Source organism: Natrix helvetica (assembly GCF_964273705.1).
Source record: "Natrix helvetica genome assembly, chromosome: Z".
Taxonomy (NCBI): domain Eukaryota; kingdom Metazoa; phylum Chordata; class Lepidosauria; order Squamata; family Natricidae; genus Natrix; species Natrix helvetica.
The window spans coordinates 91,828,247-91,854,572 of NC_138554.1; the positions used below are offsets into that span (position 1 = coordinate 91,828,247).

Sequence of the window (26,326 nt, forward strand, 5' to 3'; positions counted from 1 at the left end):
GATAGTGTTGACTTTTATGAATAAGTTCCTTTTATACATTTGAATCAAATCAAATTCTGTTGAGTTCATGTCATTTCCTTAACAATGAAATAGAAATGGTTGCCTTTCCCTTCTTCTGGAATACTTTTACCATCTTCCCAGGCTATTTCCAGCCACTGCAGGTCTACCATCCAAATGCTAACCAATTCTAGTTCTGTTTAGCCTTTGGATTAATATAAGATTAACCAGCTGCTGACATGGTACAAAAATGAATTAATTTATTTCATTCATTATCTAGACTGTTTGCTACAGTTTTACAAAGCAGTTGTAAAAATTTTAAATGTTTAAATATTTAAATTAAATATTAAATTAAAGTTCTAAGTGGAGGAACGTATTAATCCAGCATTTTAGAACCAATGAATGAAAACTAGTTGCAGCCACTGAAGCTCCCCAAAATGGAAGGGACATCTGATTATTATATTTTTTAGAGTATAAGACGCACCTTTTCCCCACAAAAAAGAGGGTGAAAATCTGGTTGTGTCTTATACTCTGAATGTAGCTGCCTGGGTTGTCTGGAAAAGGGGCAGGTGAAGCGGACGCTACGCAGTAAGCATAAAGCAAGGTGGCTTGCCGCTTGGCCTCCCACTTCTCCAGACAACCCAGGTTGAGGGTGGTCAGCTTATGTTCTTTGCCTGGGAGACAGATCTGGCCAGGAGGAATGCACACCCAGTTTTTGCAACCAGGGAAGAAAAAGAATGTTTCAGGCAGCGGGTGGTTCCAGGCTGTGCTGCAATCCCCGCAGCTTGGAACTGCCTGTCACCTGAAACACTCTTTTTCCTCCCTGATTGAAAAAATGGGGTGTGCATTCTCCTGGCAGGATCCGTCTCCTGTTCCCAGCAAGCCTCTGCGCTTTTGCTGCCTTGGTCATAGGCTGATTCTGCATGCCCCGTTTTGGAATAGAGAGGAAAAAGAGCATGCCCTTCTTCACCTTCTCTTTCCTCCTGGCCAGATCCGTCTCCCAGGCCAGGAGCAGAAGCCGACCGCCCTCAGCCAGGCTTGTCTGGAGAAGGGGTAGACCAAGCAGCAGTTTACCTTACTCCTCTCACACAGTGCACTTCACTTGCCCCTTCTTGGGTGGTTCCAGACAGCTGAAATCGATGTGCTGCCACCCGAAAACACTGGTACTGTGATCTCTGCTGCCTGGAATTGCCTGAGAAGGGGCAGGTAAAGTAGGCGCTGCAAAGATTGCAGTGACTGGAAAGGAGACATTTTGCCTTTGTGGCTGCCGCTTGGCTTGGCTCCAGGGAGGGCTTAGGCAGTGTTGGCAGTGGCGGCTCCTCACATTGCTGGGGAGTGAAGTCATCGTGGCCATTGTCTCCCCTGAACTGCTCGCTGAGTCTCTCAGGCACCTCATACTTGCAGGAGGAAGGCAAGGATGGCATATACAAAAGCCTCTGAGTAATTGGGAAAGGAAGCCACGTTTGGAACCTGCTGAAAACCGCCACCCGAAAAGTATGGCTTTCTTTCCAGTTATTCAGAGGCTTTCATATACGCCACCCTCCTCCTCCTCCTGCAAATGAGAGGTGCCTCAGAATCGTTAGATTTCTCAGGACACTAGATTGGGAAGTTAAAAACCTGGAATGGGGTACAATCAAGCTTTATTCAAAGGCTTTGACTCATGTGATTGCTGCGCTGCCACCAAAAAATGCTGTTATCTCAAACTCTGTAGAGCCCACTCCACCTGCCCCTTCTCAGGCAGTTCCAGAGATCGTGGTAACAGCATTTTTGGGTGGCAGCAAAGCGATCTCAGGAGCTTGATTGTATCCCATTCCAGATTTTTAACTTTCCAATCTAGCATCCTGAGAAAGCCTTTGTGGAAGCGAGACCATTCCTCTTCCCTTCCTCCACCACGGCCTCCAATGTTCCCGGATCTGTCATGCAGCAAAGAGATACGATAACTGGGTGCAATAGCAGCAATAGCAGTAAGAAATGCATGACAGATCCAGAAGGATTGGGGTGGTGGAGGAAGGGAAGATGAATTATCTTCTCTCCATGAAGGCTTTTTTCAGGATGCTAGATCTCCACTTTCTCTCCGGAAAAAGCTATTGGTATCGTCGGGATCTTTGCTAGTGGAAGAAGCGTGGGATGGAAAGGAAACTTTGGAATGTGGGAGCATGGGTCGAGAGTCTCCTTGGAGCCTGGCACCTGCTTTTGTCCCGAGACATTGTGAAGAGGGCTGTCAACAAGCCCAGTTGTTCAAGGAGACAGCCTTGCCAGGTCGTCTTTTCCCCAAAAAATGTCTTTTTTCAGCTTTCCTTTTGCCGCTCAGGTACCACCACGAGGAACCGGTAATCCAAATGGGAGGGATTCCCACCCCTCTTCGCCCTTCGTTCCTGGTCGAGTACAGCGGTGGCCGTTCATCAGCCCCCGCGTGTCTTTCCCTCCGTGCTGAAGAAAAGAAGCGAGCCGATTGCCGCTCCTTGGGCCAAGTGGCTCTGTGTGGTCGCTGATCAGAGGGAAGGGGGGAAAAAATAAAGCACTGAGAGAGATTTTAGTCCTGCCCTGCCATGGGAGGGGTAGAGAAAAGTGGATTTGAGATAGTTAAAAGCCTTACCCTTTAGGAAGATCGAGCTCTCATGCATCGCGTTTTTGCCCTCTCCGACTCCCAGAAGCACTTTGCAGGCCTCCCAAACTCTGCATGCCCCATTTTTCACAAAACAAAAATGGGCGTGCAGAGATTTGGGAGGCCTGCAGAGTGCTCCTGGGGGCCAGGGAGGGCAAAAACTTTCTTTTTAAAATTTACCTCTTCAAAATCTTGGTGTATCTTATAGTCCGGTGCGTCTTATACTCCAAAAAATATGGTACATTGCAGATAATTGTCAGCAATTGTGAAGTATGAAAAAGCAAGGATAGGATAGGATAGGATAGGATAGGATAGGATAGGATAGGATAGGATAGGATAGGATAGGATAGGATAGTAGAATAAATAGAATAGAATAGAATTCTTTATTGGCCAAGTGTGATTGGACACACAAGAATTTTTTCTTTGGTGCATATGTTCTCACTGCTGTACTGCAGAACAATCCACCCCTCTCAGAGATGAGGTTCTGACAGATATCCAAACTCATGGATCTAGGCATCTGCCAAAATTTGCCTTCTTCCCAAGCCATGCTAGGGATAGTAATTGGCGATTTTTTCCCCACTAGCAGGAAATCCGCCAGTCATTTTCCTTAAGTTATCCTATATTAAAACTGGAAGAATAGCACCAACTTGGCTATCAGAATTATACTAGCATACTTTTATGCTACAACAAAGGGGAATCACATTAATGTTATCAGAATGAATAACAAGTAATTTTTATAGGCTAGGTTGGGAAATTGAATAGCCATTATTTTTCTAAATTGTTTATATTTTTATAGATACTTTTTATAAACTTCAGGATTTTCATGGTAATATATATTTAGTGACCTCTCCCCTGTCCTTTTTGTATTGAATACAATATTTGTTTTTGTTTATGCAGCCCTGAAGTTGTAAAGAGTGAGCCATATGGTGAGAAGGCTGATGTCTGGGCTGCAGGATGTGTTTTATATCAGATGGCAACACTCAACCCTCCATTTTATAGCGCCAACATGCTCTCCTTAGCAACTAAAGTATGCAGGTTTGCTAAATGGGATTTTATCATTTACCTTTGTCTATTTGTTTCATTTAATTGTCTTTTTAATCCTATATTTGTTATACCACATGGGAAATGTTCTGCAGTTAGCAATCCTGCATTTCATAAGGATTTTATAGCAGGTCTAGAGAAACAGCTTTCTCTGACATAGATAAACTTTTTTCTTAGAGACATCTTATTACTAAACTAGGCAACATCATCAGCCTAATTTATTAATGAAACCTCTGAAAGAAATATCCAAGTTCAGAGAGCACCAAGGATCCTACAGTTCAACCTAAGCTACAAACATTCTCTTTTATGGATACCATATTATATTATTGTTATCACTTGCTGTTACTTAGATATTATTCAGAATCAATTAAAATAGGACTGGCAATCCATACGCTTCAGGTACTGTCCAGTTTTCTGCATTTCTGCAGTACTGCATTTTCAAGAGACAACTGAACTTTCTTCTTTTTCTTTGAAGACATTTCGCTTCTCATCCAAGAAGCTTCATCCAAAAATAAATTAATTGAAGGAAATGCCTCATATGGAGGAACATACCTTTGGAGCATTGATATTAATCTATAAATCCCTAAATAGCATGATTGAGGGACTGTATATCTTATAAATCTGTCTGGACATTAAAATCTGGAAAGTATTTCTTATATTGCTCCTGCATCACACATCTGTCCCAGGGTATACCTTCCCCAGAATTTGGATGAGACCTTATTATCTTTACCATTTTAAAACTAGCCAAGAAATTTTTTATTCCACAAGGCTTCTCACTGTTAAGTATTTTTGTCTTGTTTCAATTATTCATTTTAAGTTCCACTTTATATTTTATTTGTGGTTAGCAATTTTGAATACTTGATTGAATAGAAAGGTGGTGTATAAATTAATTAACTGCATTTAATCAGATGAAATTGCTGGACCAATTGTCAAAGGAAAGCTCAGGATCACATTGGTTGAAACCATGTGGAAGAGGCCTTCATCTCACAGTGGCTAGACAATGGCTAAAATGATGATGATGAAGAAGAAGAAGAAGAAATATGACTCATTGATATTTTTGATTATTTTTGAATGAGTTACTTATATGGATATCATATTCATAAAGCAATTTATTTACATTTAATCAGATGTAAAAACTGTACATATATCTGTTTTATAGTTTGTAAGTAACAGCTATAAGAGGAAGCTAATTATGTGAAGTTTGCCATGCAAATCAAATGCAAAATTGCAATATAAAAATCACTTTAAAAATGACAGCAACTATTTATTTTGTAGATAGTAGAAGCTGTTTATGAGCCAGTACCAGGAGGTATATATACTACAAAGGTATCTGCTGTCATAAAAAAGTATGTATTATTAACGAAATTATTTTATTTGAACAGCATTCAGTATTTGCCTATTTATTTTATTAAATAATAAAATGATTTATTTAATAAATTAATAACATTTATTTATAATAATAACATTTATGTATCAGCCAACTGCAAAAGGCAGCTTTACGTAGAACACCTTACACCACCTAGTGATCTCTGTAACAACATTAAACATCTACAACTATCCCAATTCCTTGGAAAGAACTCAATAAGTAGATAAAAATGCCAAAATCCAGTCTAATATTTGTTTGTCTGTCTGTGTGACGAACCAAAATATTTATTCATGTTGCACTTAAAAATTGTGGGGTCCCATCAGGGTGGGATGATGGCAGAGGTGAAGGGCCATTGCAGGATCCCTGTGGTAAGTTGTAAAGGTGAATGACTATGGGGCTGCTGTAGCTGTTGTAAGTTTGAACAAGGTTGTGAAGCTTTTTGAGGGAGGGCAGTCTTTGAATGGCTATTAAGTAACTTAAAACTACCTGTAAAGGAATATCAATTGAATGTGAAGATATAATAATACAAAGTAGTTAGGTAAATCTTAGCTATTATAACCTAGCTATTATAACTTTTTATTTTTTGCAGAGAGTTGACTCATTTATATTTCTTATTATTCAATTCAATCCATATTTATGCTGTAAAAGTTGAAAAGTCTATAACTGTAGCACTCAACATATTAGTTTCTTCTTCAGCCTTTTGCTTCATTTGCTGCAGAGCTCCTTTCTTTTTACCTCTTGTAACTCCTCCAATTCTTTTTTCAACCTGTCAAGGAAGTCTCCCACTTTTCAAACTGAATTAAGTGAAACCTTTGCTGCTTAAAATCACGCTTTCTAGTTTATCCCAATGTGGGATAAATGTGTATGAGCACAGCGAGGCTAGGGAAAGAGGGCATGACATTTGCATTAGTGAAGGGGGGAGGTCACTGTGGTGCCTGCAAGCAAAGAAAGACTGATGTTGGAAGAAACTTATTTGACCATCTTGCAACTTTTCATACTGGCTTCCCCATTGACTTTGCTTGTGGGGACACATCAGGGAAGGTCACAAAGATGATCATATGACTGCAGAACTCTTCAACCAATTCAAGTTGGTTGCCAAGCACTCAAATGTGTTCATGTGACCGTAGGGGTGCTGCAGTAGTTGGAACTTTGAGCACTAATTATCCCATTTATTCAGCCCCACTACAATTTTGAACGGTCACTAAATGAATGGTCATAATTTGAGGACTAGCTATATGCATATCTTGTATGGAAAATAAAGAACACTCAAATGAGTGGCAACATTTGCTGAGAAAAAGCTTACACAAAAAAAATCCCTCTTCAAAATTGAAATTGCATTGTAATGCAATTTGTGTTCATCCTGTTTGAAAGCTATAAGGCCAAATAGATATAACACTTATTTTTTTCTCAAAATAATTATGTGACATTTAATTTATAAGAGTAGTTTAGCATTCCCATGCTACATGTTTAGTGCATACATACATCCCAGAGTTCTTATTAGTTGAAAAAAAGGAAACATGAAGATATAAAATGAATGATTATATTTAAACAGAAAAGAAAAAACACAGAATAATAGCCATTAGCAATTGATATGTTCTGAAATATGATATTAATATATAATTATTACTTATCCATAAGCATACAATTATTTACAAGTTTATTTTTTTAAATAGGACATAGAAATATTGATTGTACTCAGTCCTCACCTCAAGCCTGTGGTATATAATTATGAGTTATTATTAAAAGACACATGCAATTGCCCAATTCTATTTGTTGAACTAAGAATGAAGAGAACTAAGTTTTGGTAAAACCTCAAAACTAAATGAGTGGCTAAGTCAGTTGCAGTCTAATTTAACTCAACTTACCTCAATTAAAGGAAGGGAGTTTATTTTATCTGAAGTGTTTTATTCATCATTTGAAAGTCTGTATTTACACAACATATGCCATAAGACATAAAGAGATGGCAATATGAAAGGAGATGAACCCATTTTTTAAATTAGTATATAAAGTAGGAAATTAGCTAGTAGAAAGATTTAAGTATGAGGTATTTAGAAAAGAAGCCCAACAATCATTTTGATTTCTTTCATAAAGAGTGACTATAAAATTATAATTTTGAATTGAAGCTAAAACAGAAATGTATACAACATAAACAACAGGAGACATTAAGGTTGGTACATGAAGAATAAAGGAAAAGGTACCTTTGTGAGCAAAAAAGAAAGTAAAATAGAAAAAGTCATTACCTATTGTAGAAAGGATAATTGCCATTCAATCTACTTTCCTAACACTAAATGGAAAAAAGGAGGATAGGAGCTGTTGTTGTCCTACTATCCTTTAATTTTTAAATGATTGGTACAAATTCAATGGATAGTACAATAAGAGTGGAATAAGATATAAATGGATTATTCTTCATTAGAGCGATTTCATAGTGGTTGAAAAGTGGATGATCTTATTCGTTTATCAACATCAAAGTAATGATGTGTTTCTAGATTTTGCTAATGCATCCAAACTCAGCTTAGTTTCTAACTTCAAATTTTTAAACTTTTGTAAGCCATAGTCCTTGGAAACTTCGCTGCCTTTTGTTATAACATTTTTTTTACTCTGTTTCCCATACTGTTCTGAGAACAATACAAAGGCCCAAACATGACCTAGTTCTTATGTGTACTTTGTTTTAGTAGCCACACAACAATGTTTTCTGGCTAGATATTATATTGCTAAAATATTTTTCTTCACTCATTTGAGCAAGAGTGAGCAATGTATGGTTGTGAAGGTGTTCTTAAACTCATATCATTCCTAGTATGGATGAGGAGTAGGGAGGGATGATGGAAATTGTGTTGCAACAATATCTTAGGACTACACATTTTATCTCTGCATTGGAACTTCTGAGATAAAACAAAATTAACATGTTTCAGTTAAATTCTACATATACAACTTCTACTTGGGCACAGTAAAAAAAACTATAAATTAAAGTATCTATCACCAACTATGGTTTCCACGAAGGCTGTACTTCCAAGAAAATATAATCAAGAATACATTGGTAAATAGTTTTCTAGCATTTAAACTTGATTTCAGCCGAACAATAGAGACCTAATATTATACATAACAACATAAGAATGCCTATGATATTCACATAAATTTGGTTTATTTCTATTGGGATTTTTTTTTTTAAAATTGTTGTGTAAAATTTTATGAACAAGGCAATATTTGGTAAGGGCTGTTTCTCTTTTTATGTAAAAAGATGTACCAGTCATTGATTTTATGAGAATTAGTTTCATGTAAATATTGGTTGTCATCTCCTAAATAACAGAGATTTTTCCCCACAGATGTTTGAACCCTGATGCAGAGATCCGTCCTGATATAGTAGAGGTCAGTTCAATGATTTCAGATGTTATGATGAAGTATTTAGATGGATTATCAAATTCTCAGCTTGTCTTGGAGAAGAAATTGGAACGTGAAAGAAGGCGTACTCAGAGATATTTCATGGAGGCCAATAGGAATGCAATAAAATGTCATCATGAACTTGCTGTGCTATCTCAGGTAAGATAAACATATATAGTTACCAAGGCTACGTTACATTCTCCGTTATTTATTCAGAGTTGTCAAAGAGTATATATAATACAGCATTAGCCTGCTCTCGCACTTGTCATGTATAAAGTTTGCAACACATTAACAAACAAACAGCTGTATACCTACAGTAATGTGAATAATTGGTTGCTGAAACTAGAAAATAAAAACAGTATTTGTAATATCATCAAATGATATGTTGTTTTTACATTGGAAAAGGATTGAGATTGTAGCATATACATTTAATGTCCCCAATTTGCATTCCTGAAAGATTAAATATTGGATCTTATAGCTTAAGGCTAAAATTTTGAAAATTCTACAAAATGAGGGCATATAACTAGAAAATTAAAAGCAAATCATTGTCTCATGGAAACATGACTTAGAAGTCACTAGAGTGACAAAAATAACCCAGTAATGAAAGTAATTTTATGCTTCAAGATTATTGGCTATTAATTTACAAATTCAAACATATCCGTTTGATCACATAATGCTTTCCAAGATATACTTCAACAAAACAAGAAGTGGAAATTATCCTTTATATCAGAAAAGTGCCTTCAAATCTATTGTACTACATAGCTAGGAAAAACAAATGTTAGAATTTCAATCTTAATTTCACATTAAATAAAACTTCTATGTGATATTCAGCATATTGAAATTATTTTGTAATTATTGCAAAGCTTTTCTACAATAAACCTCCTTCTCAGAGCTTGGGCCGTGATAGTTATTTGTGCTAGTTTCTTTCCTATCTGAGAGAATCTTAAGCAATAATTCCAATTATTTGTTTACTACCACTGAATAGGAATTTGAGATTCTAAATCTACATCATAGTGAGCAATTCCCTTGCCATACTGATTACTGTTGAGCAGATCATTAACATTTGCTCCAGTATTAGAACTAAATAACCCAACATTAGACCTGGCTGTCATAATAAATCAGCCAATTCAAACAACTGAGTCTTGGAAGAGGATTTTATAACTATGATACTTCAGTTGCTGGGATTTTTTTTTCTGAATGTGGGATGGACTTCTGGGAGATATAAGGCTTTCTTCACTAAATGTATTTTGTGATGTACAATTAAACCATTGACTTGTAGAGCTGTAAAATGAGCAGTCCTTATTTTTGAAGGAAACAAATGTTTTAAAGACTTTCCAGGAAAAAGAGGCTTGGCCATTGGTACATTTTTGAAGTAGGATGCTCCACAGTATGTGGGTCAATACTTAGAAATATCCAGTTCTAATGCTGGGAAAAGTATAAGGATAGAGAGGAAGGAACTGACTAATAACAAAGGCAGATGAGTTTAGTTACAATACAACAGGTGTACAATTGGAAAACTTGAAAGTACAGGTTATGGATGGATGGACGGACGGACGGACGGACGGACAGACAGATCAATCATGGTATGGTTTCTAGGAGGTGAAAACTATAGAATAATTCTTTGTAAGATAGTCCCACAATATATGTGATTTTATAGGCAATAAGCAGCATGTGAATTGGGCTTGGAAGCCAGTGAATTGATTCAAAATAAGTGTTATGTTTCAAGAATATCTGCCCTGGTTAATAATCTGGCTGCCAGATATTGCAGCTAGTGAAATCTTCAAGTCAACTCCAGATAAAGCACATTGCCGGTTTTTTTAAATAAGAAGTGGCCAAGTGTCAGCTCTTCCAAGTTAACTAGATAGGAAACATGACTAAGATGAAAAGATTCTATTTTATTGTAAGGTGATATTAACATAATCTTGCAAGTCTGAATGTATAAACTTCCCACTACCATTTGTAACTGCTTGACCAATTAAACCATTGAGGGGGAGCACTCTTTTATCTCATATCCTAAGAAGTATCTATTCCTCTCATCCCTTAAGGTAATGCACATATTTTATTACATCAGTCACGAAGACTGGCCATAATTGATGCTCCAATAGAGTTGAGCCAAGGCTTGTTTGGCAACACCTTATATCTGCTTATCTGGAAAAAGTCCAGGATGAACTCCAAATCACACACTAATTTTTTTCAGGAAAAGCACAACCATATCAGGAGCAACTTCTGAAACTGATTTATTTATTTTTTCAAGCATGTATTAGATAACAAATATAAGTATAAACATGATTTTGAATACATGAAATGGATACGAATAAAAGAGAACATTAGGACAGGGACGGTAGGCACGTTGGTGTGATTTTGCATGCCCCTTATAGACCTCTTAAGAATGGGGTGAGATCAACAATAGACAGTCTAAGGTTAAGGTTTAGGGGTTTGGGGAAGAAACCCTAGTCAGGTAGTGGATTCCAGGCATTGACTACTCTGTCGCGGAAGTTGTATTTTCTGCAATCGAGTTTGGAGTGGTTTACCTTTATATCTATTGTGTGCTTGTGTATTGTTGTTGAAGCTGAAGTAGTCATTAACAGGTAAGGCATTGTAGCAGATAATTTTATGTACTATGCTTAGGTCAGACCAAAGGTGGCGTAGTTATTGATCTAGAAAACCATGGTATTTAATGAGCAATAGCAACTCTGTTTTGATAAGGTTAAGTCTGAGATTGTTTCACCCACTGAGCTCCTAACAGCCTCCAGGCACTAATTCAATACTTTCAGAGTATCTTCAGCCCTGTGTGGGGTGGTGATATACAGCTGATTGTCATCAACATACTGATGATAGTTCACTCTAAAGCCGTGATGGCGAACCTATGGCACGCGTGCCACAAGTGGCACGCGTGCCACAAGTGGCACGCGGAGCCATTTGTCAGGGCACGCGAGGTGCTGCCCTGTCAGCTGGCCAGCGCGCATGCGCGCGCTGGCCAGCTGAGTTCACCTTCTTAAAAGCTATTTATCGCCTTCCCCAGGCTCCAGAGGCTTTATAGGAGCCTGGGGAGGGGGAAAAGAGCCTCCCCCGCCCCCCCGGAGGCTTCAAGAACCGTCCCTGAAGCCTTCGGAACGCCTAAAACCACCCTCCTAGCAAACCGGAAGTGACTCCGGGTTGCTCGGAGGGTGGTTTTAAGCGTTCCGAAGGCTTCAGGGACCGTCCGAGGCTTCCCTGATCCCTTCGGAGCGCTTAAAACGACTCTCCGAGCAACCCAGAAGTCACTTCTGGTTTGTTCGGAGGGTGGTTTTAAGGGCTCCAAAGGCTTCAGGGAAGCCTCAAGACGGTCCCTGAAGCCTCCGGAGGGTCTCCGGGGGGTCGGGGGAGGCTCTTTTCGCCCTCCCCAGGCTCCTATAAAGCCCCTGGAGCCTGGGGAGGGCAAAAAAACATGTAAAAATGGGGGGGGGTTGTGCGCGCATGCGCACTGAGGGGTCGCGCATTGCATTATGGGTGCGGCACGCCCGCACTAGACACCCCTGCGCTCCCCCCACTTGTGGCACGCGAGCCAAAAAAGGTTTGCCATCACTGCTCTAAAGCATTGAATGACCTCTTCCTGTGTTTTGTTATAAATACTAATGTGATAGAACAAGCACTGTAATATCCCACAATGGAACAGCCAAATCATAATAGGTTCCAACTCCAAGTGAAATGGATCTAGAAAATCTGCTTCCTTTAGGATTGTCTGGAATTTAATCTGCATCAACAACAATCTTTTTTTTTAAAAAAAAAGATTAGGGAATAGATAAAAATTTTCAAATAAATGATAGTTTCTTCAGGCGGGGGTGTATCACTAGCTCTTCTAAGGCAGGTGGCATCATGACCATCACTAAAAAACTAGTCATCACTTGAACATATGATCTTATCATACAGAACTTCTAGCATTGCTTGAAATGTGTTTAAAAATGAGAAATAGAAACTGTACACTCCAAAGAGAATGGCATGAAGGCCATTGCCACAACCAAATAGGAGAAAGAAAAGCAAAATGTGAACTTTGATTTACTATAAAGTGGCCTTGAATTTGACATAAAACTGACCCATTTCTTTTTTAAAGATTTCATAGTTTTTGTATAATATTTTTTATTATAATGTGTTTGTTTGAAAATTTATTCATGATACTGTTTTGTCCAGCTGGTAGAAATAAGCTTGATTACTATAATTGAAATATCTGTGAAATTTCATGGATACCACTTAGCGTGAACTTTACAGACTAGTATTGTCAAGCAAATTATTTATTTTCTTAAATAATTGTTTCTATTATTGTGCAGGAATGTTATGAAAAGTCAAGTTTCAGCAGCAGTAGTAGTGAAGCAGCTAGTTTAAAAAGTGAATTTTATGAAAATACTGATATTCTATCTGAAAACCTCCACCAGTTTTCTGGAAAAGATGAAAAGAAAGATGAAACCCTTTCAGATGATAACTGCATTTTAGAAAACACAGAAAAAGGTAAGATTAAATAAGAAAAGTTTATTACTCCTGATCAGAATAGCAGAAAAGGGTTAATTCTGTTTTTTATTTTTACAAAGATGTCTTCTCGGAATTTGATGATGAATTGGATATTGCAGATTCTAGCAGTTCTAGTTCAAGTCCCTTTAAAGAGTCAGCATTTGGTAAGTTTCTTTAAGAATTGTTGATAGTGTTGATTAGAAGCTATTAGTGATGACAAAAACTTTACTATAGTATCTGAGTAGTAATAAGATAGCACACGTGAATCATAACTGAAAACATAATGATGATCCTACAGTTTCAAAATAAATTTAGAAAGACCAAATGAGACAAAACAAAAACAAAACAAAAAAAGAATTTGATTTAAAAATCAGAGATTTAGCTAAAAATCATCCATAATCAAATTAATGTGGTGTAAGAAGCTCCAAAATTAACTAATGCACATTTGATAGCATCGTCATCTATCTGCTTTAAGTGAATCTGGGCGATGTTGATTGTTGCAAAGTCTGTCCCAGAGCTATCTTCATGCTTGTAAGTGTGTTAAGCTGTAAATAAACTGATCTACAATGTGAAATATAAAAGCAATATTTACAATAATATTTTATTACTTATCCAGTCTTTTAAAAAAGGGCATTATAAACTGAATAAATATCAGATTTAAAGGATTTTTATGTTTGAAAAAGCATAAGCTGTGTTGTAAAAAGTAAAGCTGAGCATTGAGATAAGTAACCCTTTCAATCAATCAGAATCGGGACCTTGGAGGTCTTCTAGTCAACTCCCCTGCTCAAGCAGGAGACCTTATATCATTTCAGGTAAGTGGCTGTCCAGTCTTTTCTTGATAAAGCATCTACAACCTCTGAAGGCAAGGAGTTCCACTGGTTAATTGTCCTCACAGTTAGGAAGTTTCTCCTTAATTCTAGGTTGTTTCTCTCCTTGATTAGTTTCCATCCTTTGTTTCTTTTCTTGCCTTCTGGTTATCCTCTTTTCTGATGAGAGCAACTTTTACCAAAAGTACTAAAACCTGGTTCAATGAACATGGGATTACTGTGCTTGATTGACCTCTCCATTCTTCCTCCATACTCTGGGTCCTTGGTTTCCAAATGAGATGCAAAAGTTGCTCTCATCAGAAAAGAGGACTTTGGACCATTGAGCAACAGGACCTTGGACCACTGTGCTTCATTAAGCCAGGGTCAATGCAGCTGTCTACCAGGAGATTTTGGAGCACTTCATGCTTCCTTCCGCAGACAAGCTTTATGGGGAAGCTAACTTCATTTTACAGCTGCCTACACTGCCAAAAGCACCAAAACCTGGTTCAATGACTGTGGGATTACTGTGCTTGATTGGCCAGCAAACTCATCTGACCTGAACCCCATAGAGAATCTATGGGGCATTGTCAAGAGAAAGATGAGAGACATGAGACCGAACAATGCAGAAGAGCTGAAGGCCGCTATTGAAGCATCCTGGTCTTCCATAACACCTCAGCAGTGCCACAGGCTGATAGCTTCCATGCGCATTGAGGCAGTAATTGCTGCAAAAGGGGCCCAAACCAAGTACTGAGTACATATGCATACTTATACTTTTCAGAGGTCCAATATTGTTCTATGTACAATCCTTGTTTTATTGATTGAAACTTAGAGTGCTCGCCGACCGGTATGTATTTACAACAGTAATAATGTCCTGGGATCATGTGATTGCCATTTGCAACCTTCCCAGCACATTTCTAACAACCAAAGTCAGTGGGGGAAGACAGATTCACTTAGTGACCACATGATTCATTTAACAACTACAAGTCATTTGTTTCATAATCATCATAAAAGAGTTTGGAAAAATTAGCTTTAACTCATTTAATATTATACTTTATCCTTTCCTAAACTAATTCCTAATAACAAGACTAAGAGAAAAATTGGAATGGAGGGTATGTGATTTTTTCCCCATTCTGAATAAAGGTAGATTTGCCTACTTTGACTTCTGATTCAGAAAACAAATATATCAGACAGGAAAATAGTTTGCTTTCTTAAATGTACAGTATGCACAGTAAAAATACAGTAAAAAGAAATTACCATAGATACAATTATTGCGTCTGATAGATTGTAAAAGTAAAGTCCAGTAATGCATGACTCTAAGGGGCAGAGATTATCTCCATTTTCTAGCCAAGGGAGACAGTTTTGTCTGAATATGCTTCCACGGTCATGTGGCTGGCATGACTATATTCTGAGACACATGAAACACTGTTACATTCCCATCAAAGTAGTACTTATTTATCTACTCGTATTTGCATGGTTTCAAACTGCTAGTTGGCAGGAACTGGGACAAAAACAAGAACTACCTTGTCACATTGTACTTGGGTCTTGAACTGCCAATTTTCCCTTTGACAAACCCCAGAGTCTTAACCATTAGGTCACCATGTACTCTCTAACAAATTATATAGCCAGCAAATAGAATATTCTTATGCTTTGTCAAATGTAATTAAAATGTGATATTTAGATAAGTATGAGTCATGATGCTCTGTTTACACCTTGGCTTTTTGTATTTAGAGTTGTCTTTTATTGCCAGAATATATTTTAAAAAATTGTTATGGTAGGATGCAAATGTTAGAAGAAAAGTATTTTATGAATTTAAAATGTTTGCTGACTGATATACATTCAGTACCTTTGTTACAGGTATAAAACGCAGTTTAAGTGCCTATGAAAGACAGCCTCAGGCAAGGCAAGTTTGAAATCTTATTTTACAAATGTAAATTGTTTGCCTCTCTTATTCTGAATTCATCTTGAATCTGGAGTACAGCAATATTGAAATTTTCAAAGAATATAATTTTCAAAATACATGAAACACATTAGCAATTTAGCAACTTATAAAATTATGTAGCAATAATATATACAACATATAAAATGATGCTCATATATTTTAAAAAATCTTTCACAAAACAAATCTCAGTTCATGTTTATTTTGTATTGTTTCAGTGGTATAAATGTCTTAAAATAAGTTGACAGAGTAGAAGCAGAAATTGTTATTATAACATTTTATTATGGTAATTGTGATATATATTTTATCCATTGCAAAAATGTTTTTTATATTCTTCTTTAAAGTCCATTCAGAATAGGAGTATACAACATTTTATTGTCCAAGGGCAACTCTTAGTTTTGAGCATCACACTGGAAAGTAGACTTTCCAAAGTATTGACTGCTCCTAGGAGAAAACTAAATCTGATCTAATTTACATTTAAACTAAACTAAAAGTAAATATAGTTAAAATGATAACTCCCCAATTGTGTATTTAAAGCTGTTCTCCTTTTATCTGAATTTTTTTTTACTAAACATTATTGCCATATCTAAAGCTTTTTGAAACAGCATATGCCTAAGGTCTCAAACTAAGTGGTGCTAATTAAAATGTTAAATAGTATGAACTTGCATTTTTTTGCATTAGCATTCTACAGAGAACTGCATAGGTTTAGTACAAAAAAGTTAATACAACTCTTGAAGCAATGGCCTTTTTTAGATTTGCTCAGGAGCAGGAAAAAAGAAGGGCTGTTTTAAGGAATAGCAGAGAAGTTCTAAATACTTTGGATTGTACAAGGACCAGAACGTTTCTTTCAGACACTCTTTGAAGATGCACACCAATAAAATCTAGTAATACTGCATGATAAGAAAGATGGAAAAGGTTTTTTTTTAATGTATGTGTGCTTTTTTGTAAACTTTTAATAAAATTGGGAGTCATTATAAGACTCCCAGGTGATTTTCTTTCCAGGCATTGATACAATTTATATGCTAAATTTCTCACACAATTATTATTTGAAAAATTATTCTTGCTTAATACCTTTTCTGTGTTTGCAGAGATTACACTGGAATTCCAGGATTCAGACCAAGACCTGGTAATTTCATTTCTGTCACTATTTTTGAAAGTATTCCCATCTTGAATGTCTTCTAATCTTATTTTAAAATTGTGTTAGTTTCAAATGCAGTTTTTTTTTCCCTTCAGCTTTGCTGCCCCTTGATCTGCTTCTGAAAGCGCCTTCATTCATGTTCAGAGCCCACGTTAAGAAAATAGAGGATTCGTTAGTGACAGGGTGGAAATCCCATAGCCTTCCTGCTGTGATTCTGCGCAATCTGAAAGATCATGGTAGTACTTAAAAATATCACTTCATCATTAAGCAAGTTATGAATAGAACATAGATTTACAGAAAAGTTATAAATAGTGAGATGCTGTATTGAAGAAAAAGTCTTACATAAATAACATTACGTGGAACATTTAAAAAAAACTAACTTCTTAGACACCTGTAATCTTAACAGTATAGAAAAAGATGGGATAAAGAATGGTCTCCAAGTTTAATTCGAGCAGTCCAAAAAAAAATGGAATGAAGATAAAGGAAAAATTTAGATAGGAACAGTAAGTATTTGTTCAATGTCCCCTACCCATCGCTACCTTTTAGCTGCCCTGCACCCTGTATTGCAGCAAGCAACCCAGAACTGTGCAATTCTGGGGCTGTTTACCATGCTGTAGCTCAGGAGCCTCTTGGTGCACTGTGGCTCTGAGACTGAAAAATGCCTCTTAGCTGCAGCAACAAGTCTCAGATTTCCCTGGAAGCCCCAGTTGGCATAATGCATTGTAAAGCCACACCACCTGTTCTGTCCCGTGATTCCAATGAATATGCAGACACCGGCTTTGCTGTCTCCAATGACTAATTACATAGATAAAGTCATCCCTTAGCTAGGAGCCTAGAAAGCTATCTTCAAGAAACCAAGATTAGACTTACGGAATGCTTTCTCAATGGCTAGTAAAATGGACTGTTGTTTCCTGCAAAGATTCCCCTCCCGTTCGCTCCACCTATAAACTCTTTGGGAGGGGCCACAACCTTAGCCAGCTGTCCCTACTTCCTTCTATGACATCGTCTCCACAGCTGTTCCTTTCTCCTCTCAGCACTAAGTACACGCACATTAGGGACAACCTCCCTCTGTTCCTCTTCACTGCTCCCTGACTCAGATGCCACCTGGTGGCCAACAGGCCTCTCTAGTTCCTGCTTTGACTCCAAACACCCTCCAGAGTCTTCCTCATCCTCCAAAGCAGTCCCATAATGGTCTGAGCTGTCAGAGTCCACCAACAGCTCAGCCGGCTGCTGCTGGGCCACAACACTATCCCTCACCGCAGGGCCCTTCCCCCGGGTCTGATGCTCAGAGTGTGGCTTAGCTGGGAATTGTTCATGGAAGGCCTGCACCAGAGCAGGTGCGTGCACGGAGGTCGCATCCGCCCAGGTAACATCCTCCGGCTCTCGGCCTTTCCATTCCACCAGGTATTGGAACCATCCTTTCAACCATTCTGAATCCTGGCAACTTCGTACTCGGCCAGCACCTCATCGGCACGGGGTTCTGGCTGGGGATGATCCTGTTGGAGAAGAGGACAAGCTGGCCTTTCAGGAACAAGAAGAGATCGATGAAAGACCGGATGGACTTGCATTGAATGTGGTAAAGTCAGGCGATAGGCGACCGGATTGATGACTGCTTCAACAGGATACAGGCCAAGGTAACGGTAGTCTAACTTCTTGACCGGCCAGTTTGACGGAAGGTGTCTAGTGGACAGCCACACTTGATCGCCCACAGTCAATCGACGAGACCTGTCTGCCTCCTTGGCTTTATCCAGATATCGCTGCACCACTTGATGGACCCCCTGTAGTTCTGACAGGAAGTCCTTAGCTATGGGGACTGGTGAGTCGATGGGTGTGAGGGGAAAGAACCGAGGATGATACCCCACATTGGCCAAGATGGGTGTCGTCTGCGTGGATGTGTGCTGTGAGTTATTGAATGCAAACTCTGCTATTGCCAGGTAGTCCACCTAATCATTTTGCTGCTGGTTCACAAAAAGCGCAGGTACTATTCTAATATCCCGATCACTTTCTCCATCCCTCCGTCGGTTTCGGGATGGTGCGCTGAGGACAAGCAGATTTGTACATCCAAGGCCGTCATCAGCCCTTTCCAAAACTGACCTGTGAATTGCATTCCTCTGTCCGACATGACCCTATCAGGTAGGCCGTGCAACCTGAAAACATGTTAATGTTAATAAACATGTGGGCGGTGACGCGGGTTGTTGGTAATCTCCGACATGGGAAAAATGCGCCATGTTCATTAGCATGTCTACCACCACAAACACCGTGGTAAGTCCTGAAGACGGAGGCAAGTCTGTCAGGAAGTCCATAGAAATGGCCCCCAGGATCTCTCCGAGGTCGGCAATGGCTGAAGCAGCCCTGGAAGGGCTCCCATCGCTGACTTGCCTGCCGACACCATATATAACACGTGACATAAAATTGTACGTCATGTCGCAGTCAGGGCCACCAGAAGGTACAGGAGACCAGGTTCAAGGTCTTGAAGAGGCCAAAGTGCCCCGCTGCAGGATTATCATGGCACTCGGATGGAATAAGTCCCCGAAGGGGGCCCGCTGGCACATAGAGTCTGTCCCGGTTCCACAAAAGTTCATTGGTGAATATCCAGGGGAAGGCAGGCCCCACCTCTGCCTTCCGTTGTTCTACCCAATCATCTTGCTGCTGCGCTTCCTGTATCTGGGCCATAAGTCCACAGGCTCGTAAACCGCACAGAAGGACTCTACGGACAAAACTGTCCAGGGTGGAATCGGGTCTTTGGTACACGGATACTCGGGTTAGGGCATCCGCCCTTTGGTTGTGCGCACTGGGGATGTACATCACACGGAAATTGAACCGTGCAAAGAAAAGAGACCACTGGATCTGGCGCTGGTTCAATTTCCGCACGGTCTTCAGAAATTCCAAATTCCTATGGTCCGTCCGGACTTCAATCTGATGCCTGCCCCCCTCTAGATGATGCCTCCAAGCCTCAAACGCCACTTTAATGGCTAGTAAGTCCTTCTCCCAAATGGTATATAATTGTGCTCAGAAGAATTGAGTTTCCGTGAGTAATAAGCGCAAGGGAAAAGGATACCTCCAGAGGCGTGAGCCTGAAGTAACACCGCTCCCACAGCGATATCGGATGCATCCGCCTCCACTACAAACGGATCATGGGGGTCAGGATGCTTCAAATGGGCTCTTCATGAAGGCCTGCTTCAAGGCCTGGAACGGAGGTGTTCAGGGCTCCCCAGTGAAACGGAACTTTTTTCTGCAGGAGCCAAGTGAGGGGCGCAGTCAGGGAAGCAAAGCCAGGGATAAAGGTCCAATAGTAGTTGGCAAACACGAGGAGTCGCTGGACATCCTTTTCCGAGGAGTTTGCCAACTACTCAAAGACTCCACCTTGCCCGGCTCCATCGCAATGCCTTCGGGAGAGATATGATGTCCCAGGAACTCAATAGTGGACTGCCAAAACTGACACTTCTCCAGTTTCGCCTAAAAGTGATTCTCACGGAGCCATTGTAGGACCAGGTGTAGGTGCTGCCGATGGCTCTCCAAGGAGGATGAGTAATTCAAGATGTCATCGAGATAAATGATAACAAACTGGTCCAAAAGGTCCTGGAAGATGTCGTTCATAAAATGTTGGAAGATGGCAGGGGCATTAGCCAGACCAAAAGGCATGACCGTGTACTCAAAATGCCTGTACCTGGTAGCGAATGCCATCTTCCATTCATCCCCGGGTCGGATCAAGATAAGGTTGTATGCTCCACAGAGATCCAATTTGGTGAACACCTTAGCTTCTCTGAGCTACTCCAACAGTTCAGGAATAAGGGACAGAGGATATTGATTGCGCACCGTGATAGCATTGAGCCTACGATAGTCACAACAGAGTCTCAAATCTCCGGTCTTCTTTTTGACGAACAAGATCAGGGCAGACAATGGTGAAGACGAGGGTCTGATAAAACCCTGAGCTAGGTTTTTGTCCAAAAAGTCCCGCAATGCGGCCAACTCCGGTTCTGATATCGAAACGACCCACAGGGAGCAGTGCGTCCGGAATCAAATTGATGGGACAATCATATGGCCGGTGCGGTGGCAATTGGTCTGCTTATTGTTCATTGAACACGTCTGCAAAATCTGCTGTGTCGGAAGGCAAGGACACCCCGGGTGGACTCAGCAGCTCGCCTGCACAGACATGACGGATGTGATCCACACATTGCAAGGCTGGGAAGGTGACAAGATTCTGGGACCAGTAGATTTGTGGGTCGTGCGCCCGAAGCCAAGCCCAAGACCACGGGGTAATGCAGGCCAGAGGTAACATAGAACTGGATGGCTTCCTCATGAGCCCCGATGACCAGGTGCAAGGGTTGAATGGCGGCCTTGATAGGCCCAGACAGAAGCACCTGGTCAATGGTCGCCACAAGCATAGGAGGATCTACTGGACACAGAGGGACCGCATACTTGGTCGCAAACACCTCGTCCATGAAGTTCATGGTAGCCCCGGAGTCGACAAGAGCATGCGCCGGAATCCCCTGCGGGCTACTGGACAGGACTATTCGGGATGCCAGGGTCAGGTGTCGGGGAGGCCTGCAAGTCACTGTCTCTGAACATGGTTCTGAATTGATGCGCATCCGACCCACGGTCTCCCTTAGATCTGGCTTGGAGGCCTTTCCCAACAAATTGTTCTGGGTCTGGGGTGTAGGTCCCGTAACTGATGCCCCTTGCCTCTTCTTGAGGCAAAAGGCTGCCATGTGGCCAGGCTCCCCACAATAAAAACACAACCCCCCTAAGTGCCGTCTGTCTTTCTCCGTTATCGACGAGCGGGGTTTGGCTGCACCTAATTCCATGGGCTCCTCCCGTGGAGTTGGAGTCTCACACATGGCCGGAACCACCCTGTTCTCCTGGGACGTGCGGCGAATTCCCCACCTCTGCAACCGAGCATCCCTCTGTTCCTCTTCACTGCTCCCTGACTCAGATGCCACCTGGTGGCCAACAGGCCTCTCTAATTCCTGCTCTGACTCCAAACAGTCTCCAAAGTCTTCCCCATCCTCCAGAGCAGTCTCATAATGGTCTGAGCTGTCAGAGTCCACCAACAGTTCAGCCAGCCGCTGCTGGGCCACAACACCACCATAGGAAGCACCATCCATCCAAACAGCATAGCAGAAAGCCACAGCACCCCACAAAGCCAATCACTCCAGCAGCACAGCATAAGCCACAACTCAGCTATAGTCACCCTCACCATCCTGCATTCCAAGGCTCCAGCTATCCTATACTCCACTCTTCCAGCTGACTCTTGTCATCTTCTTGCTCCAACTGTTGATAATGCATGCTTATCAAAGGGCTAGGCTGAGCATACTTAGCCTGCTGTGGGAGTAAGAAGATGATGTACATCAGCTAGGATGGCAGGTCAAAGATTATGTAAGTTAGGGCATCTAATGCATATTGCAAATTTCCCAAGTGCATAGAGTGTTATTATTTTTTCCACAAAAAATAAAATGCTTTATACAGGTAATCTTTGATTTACAACAGTTCATTTAGTGGCCGTTCAAAGTTACAACAGCACTGAAAAAATGGCATTACCATTTTTCACACTTACGATCACTGTAACATCCCCATTATCACATGATCAAAATTCAGGTGCTTGACAACTGATTCATATTTATGACTGTCACAGTGTCCTGGGGTTATGCGATCACCTTTTGAAAACTTCTGCAAGCAAAGTCAGTGAGGAAGCCAGATTCACCTAACAAGCAGGTTACTAACACAACACGTGCAGTGATTCACTTAACAACTGTGGCAAGAAAAGTTGTAAATTTGGTTTTTTAATTTATTGTACTTCACGAAGTGAAAACTTTCAGATGTTTTATTTATCCCAATGTTTTACAACAAGTTTGTTTTCTAGAATTTAGAGCATTCAAAAGAGGAGAAAAATAACAACTAGATGCTATCTTTTTTGAAGATGTAGAGATATATGAATTTGTGGTTGTTATAAAGCACATGATCTAACATAATGTTATGTAACATAATATGGCCTTAAATTCAGAATTTAGAGGTTAGAGTAAATTTGGTTGAAACTTTCATTGGTATTTCCTAAAGCAGTCTGTTTTTCAGTAAATATAAGGTTTTTATTGAATTCTTTGTATCCTATCACTTGAGTAGACATTTTTACTAATTATCTCATCCTGAATTAATACAATTCCCATGAAAAAATATCTGATATTATTTAATGTAAAAGACTGTTACATTTTTGGTTTTGATATGCATAGTTACATTATAATCTGTATATTTTGTTGATTTGCTGATCAAAAATAGTTTAAGTAAGGAGAATAATTGCTACCAAATTGCATAATAGCTTGTTTGTTTAAAGTTCCAAAATACAATATCTACTTTGAACAAAAATAGTTTTTTTTTATTCATATCTTTTTTTCAAAATTCTTACAATGCTCTTCAGTAGTTATTCTGATTCTATATTTCATATATATGCTGAAAACCAATCCATTTTTATTTGGACTTTTGGAGTTTTCATGAGCTGTATGCCATAATCATCACAATTATGACAAATCATGGCTTGAACTATCTTGCTTTGCATGTAATGAGTCTTATTTCATATATTAGTTTCACCTTTTAAGTTGCATTACTGAAATAAATGAACTTTTGCACAATATTCTAATTTTTCAAGTTTCACCTGTAGTGCAGGCTCAGGACCACCTGCCCTGGACTTCTTAAAGCCTCCATCATCCCCTGAGACACTTCATGTTCTGTTTCCTGTTCCTTAGAGTACCAATAGTGCTTGGGCTTGCTTATTCACCATTTCCCGCAGGCCTTTTCTTCCCTACACACCTTAGATTTATTCCTCATTCCATCACCCAACATGGGCTTATCTTTTGAAGATCTCTGGAGCTCCAGAGATTTCCTAACTGCATTAGGGCAGCAGAATGATTTCCCCCCTCCATATGGCTGCCTTCCAAAAGTGACTGCCATTTCTATTTGACTGCAAAGAATTGAAAGTGGTGGCTACTTCTGGGGCATAGACATGCAACCCAGGGACAAGGGTAGAATGGAACAATTCAGCACAGTAAGCTGATTGTTGCCAGTTCATCACTCTCAAGTCGCTTCTGCCAACTCATTGGCACCAAGTCATCACAGGACAATACAACAAGGCCAATTTGCAATTCGCTGTGGGCAGCTTATATGAATGTCTTCAGCCTTTACATTTTCTCCTCAAGTTTCATTTCTTAATAAGCTTAGTTAAATGCATTTAATACATTATGCATAGAATATTACATATAGATTCTAACTTTTCAATAGAAAATTCATAGCATTTTTCTCAAGAAGGATCATCATAAAAACTTAATGTATTCTACACTATCTTTTTATTCTATTGCTATTATTATTATGTTGCTTTCAGTTGTACCAGCAAGCATGTTTGGATAAAGGAGAGGATTTACTGGCCAAAAGTAGACAAGAGAATGTATAAATAGTTACAACTATTTACTATTTAAAACTTAGTAGAGTTTGGCTTAGCAGAACTATGGATCTAGCCATTGAATAATCTTACAATTTATCAATACACAAATCCAATTTTCAGATAAAATTGAAATGAGAAATACCATATTTTTCGGAGTATAAGACGCACCAGAGTATAAGATGCACCAAGGTTTTGAAGAGGCAATTTTTTTTTAAAAAGTAGATAGGTAGATAGAGGGCTAGAAATGGAGAGAAAGAGAAGAAATACTGTAGGTAGGTGGGGAGAGAGAGTAGGTAGGTAGGTAGGTAGATAAAGGGAGAGAGAGAGAGAGAAATACAGTAGATAGGTAGGGAAAGAGAGAGTAGGTAGGTAGGTAGGTAAGTAGATGGAGGGAGGGAGGGTGGGAGAGAGAGAGAGAGCGTAGGTAGGTGTTGTGGCCCAGCAGCGGCCGGCTGAGCTGTTGGTGGACTCTGACAGCTCAGACCATTGTGGGACTGTTCTGGAGGATGAGGAAGACTCTGGAGGGTGTTTGGAGTCAGAGCAGGAACTAGAGAGGCCTGTTGACCACCAGGTGCATCTGAGTCAGGGAGCAGTGAAGAGGAACAGAGGGAGGTTGTCCCTAATGTGCGTGTATGTAGAGCTGAGAGGAGAAAGGAACAACTGTGGAGAAGACACCATAGAAGGAAGTAGGGACAGCTGGCTAAGGTGTGGCCCCTCCCAAAGAGTTTATAGGTGGAGCGACAGGAGGGGAATCTTTGCAGGAAACAACAGTCCATTTTACTAGCCGTTGAGAAAGCATTCCGTAAGTCTAATCTTGATTTCTTGAAGATAGCGTTCTAGGCTCCTAGCCAAGGGGTGGTTTTATCTCTGTAATTTGTCGTGGCAAACAGCCAAGCCTGTGTCTGCATATTTTTTTAGAATCACGGGACAGAAGAGTAGGTAGGTAGGGAGAGAGAGTAGGTAGGTAGGTAGATGTTTCCAGTGTATTTATCTATGTGCTGGAGAAGGAAATCGCTGACAATCTGCAGCACCTAAGACTTGTTTCTGCTGGCACAGCACTTGATCAATCTAATTCTCATCAATCATTCTAACTAAAGAGCTTTCTGAAAGGAACATTTTTTTTTGCACTCTGTAAATCTCCAAAAATGGCCTGTTTTTCATGAAAATGATCCCATTTTTTTCAAATAAAAGGCATGAATAGCCTTTGTGGGGGGCTTGCAGAGTGCTTGTGGGGGGGGGGCAAAATGAGCAAAAAATGGCCCGTTTTCCGTGAAAACAGGCCTGTTTTTTGTCAAAAAAATTGCATGCATAGCCTTATGGAGGCTTATAGAGTGTTGCTGAGGGCTGGTGGGGGGGCAAAAACGGCCCATTTTTTCTCATTTCTGTCCTTCCCAGGAGCTCTCTGAAAGCCTTCATAAAGGTATGCACAGCCATTTTTGTGAAGGGAAGCAAAAAGTGCTGTATTTGATGTATAAGACGCACCCAGATTTTCAGTATCTAACACCTTCAACCAAAGGTGTTAGATACTCCCCCCCCCCAGTGTTGCAGCAAGACAATAGTAGTTTCCACTCAGGTCCTCTCTTTTCCGGCGGGAACAGAGAGGCCCCTGATTGGTTGAAGCGCTGGGCAGCTCCCCTTTAAAAAGGGAGCTGCCCGACCATGCATTCAGTGGATGCCTGTCCTTATACCAATAAAGAGCTGTTGTTATCGCTAGCCTTTTGTGCCTTTCATTACCCGATCTAACACTGGCGACCAAAGTGGGATAGGAAGGCAATTAAGCGGACAAAAGAGCGAAACTCACTGACAAAAGAGCTTGATCACAAGGCTGCATTCCGCTCGGAGCACAGGAAGGCAACAGGAGGACCATTACGAACCCAGAGAGAATCATGATGGCCACCTATGCCCAACCACCTCGGTTCAACCCAGCCATGGACGATTGGGACGCGTATCTACTCCGTTTCGAGGTCTTCCTGGAGACGAACGATCTCGGAAAAAGAACCTATTCCTGGGTTACTGTGGCTCTGAAATTTTGGAGACCGCCAAGAACCTCTCCGAGCCGCTGCCGCTGCACGCCATCTCCTGGTCCACATTGCAACAGACGTTGAAGACCCACTATGCCCTGAAGCTGTCCAAGTACGTTTGGTGATACCACTT

General features: G+C 40.2%; 1 protein-coding gene across 1 annotated transcript in view; it reads left to right on the plus strand.

The window, feature by feature from the left end:
- The window catches only part of NEK10 (NIMA related kinase 10), a 177,301-nt gene that overhangs the window by 83,617 nt on the left and 67,358 nt on the right, over positions 1 to 26,326 (plus strand). The window contains exons 25-32 of the mRNA XM_081933724.1: positions 3,500 to 3,629; positions 4,919 to 4,989; positions 8,330 to 8,543; positions 12,689 to 12,866; positions 12,947 to 13,030; positions 15,527 to 15,572; positions 16,697 to 16,734; positions 16,842 to 16,982. Coding sequence (XP_081789850.1) covers positions 3,500 to 3,629; positions 4,919 to 4,989; positions 8,330 to 8,543; positions 12,689 to 12,866; positions 12,947 to 13,030; positions 15,527 to 15,572; positions 16,697 to 16,734; positions 16,842 to 16,982 — 902 coding nt within the window. The remainder of the gene's footprint in view (positions 1 to 3,499; positions 3,630 to 4,918; positions 4,990 to 8,329; positions 8,544 to 12,688; positions 12,867 to 12,946; positions 13,031 to 15,526; positions 15,573 to 16,696; positions 16,735 to 16,841; positions 16,983 to 26,326) is intronic.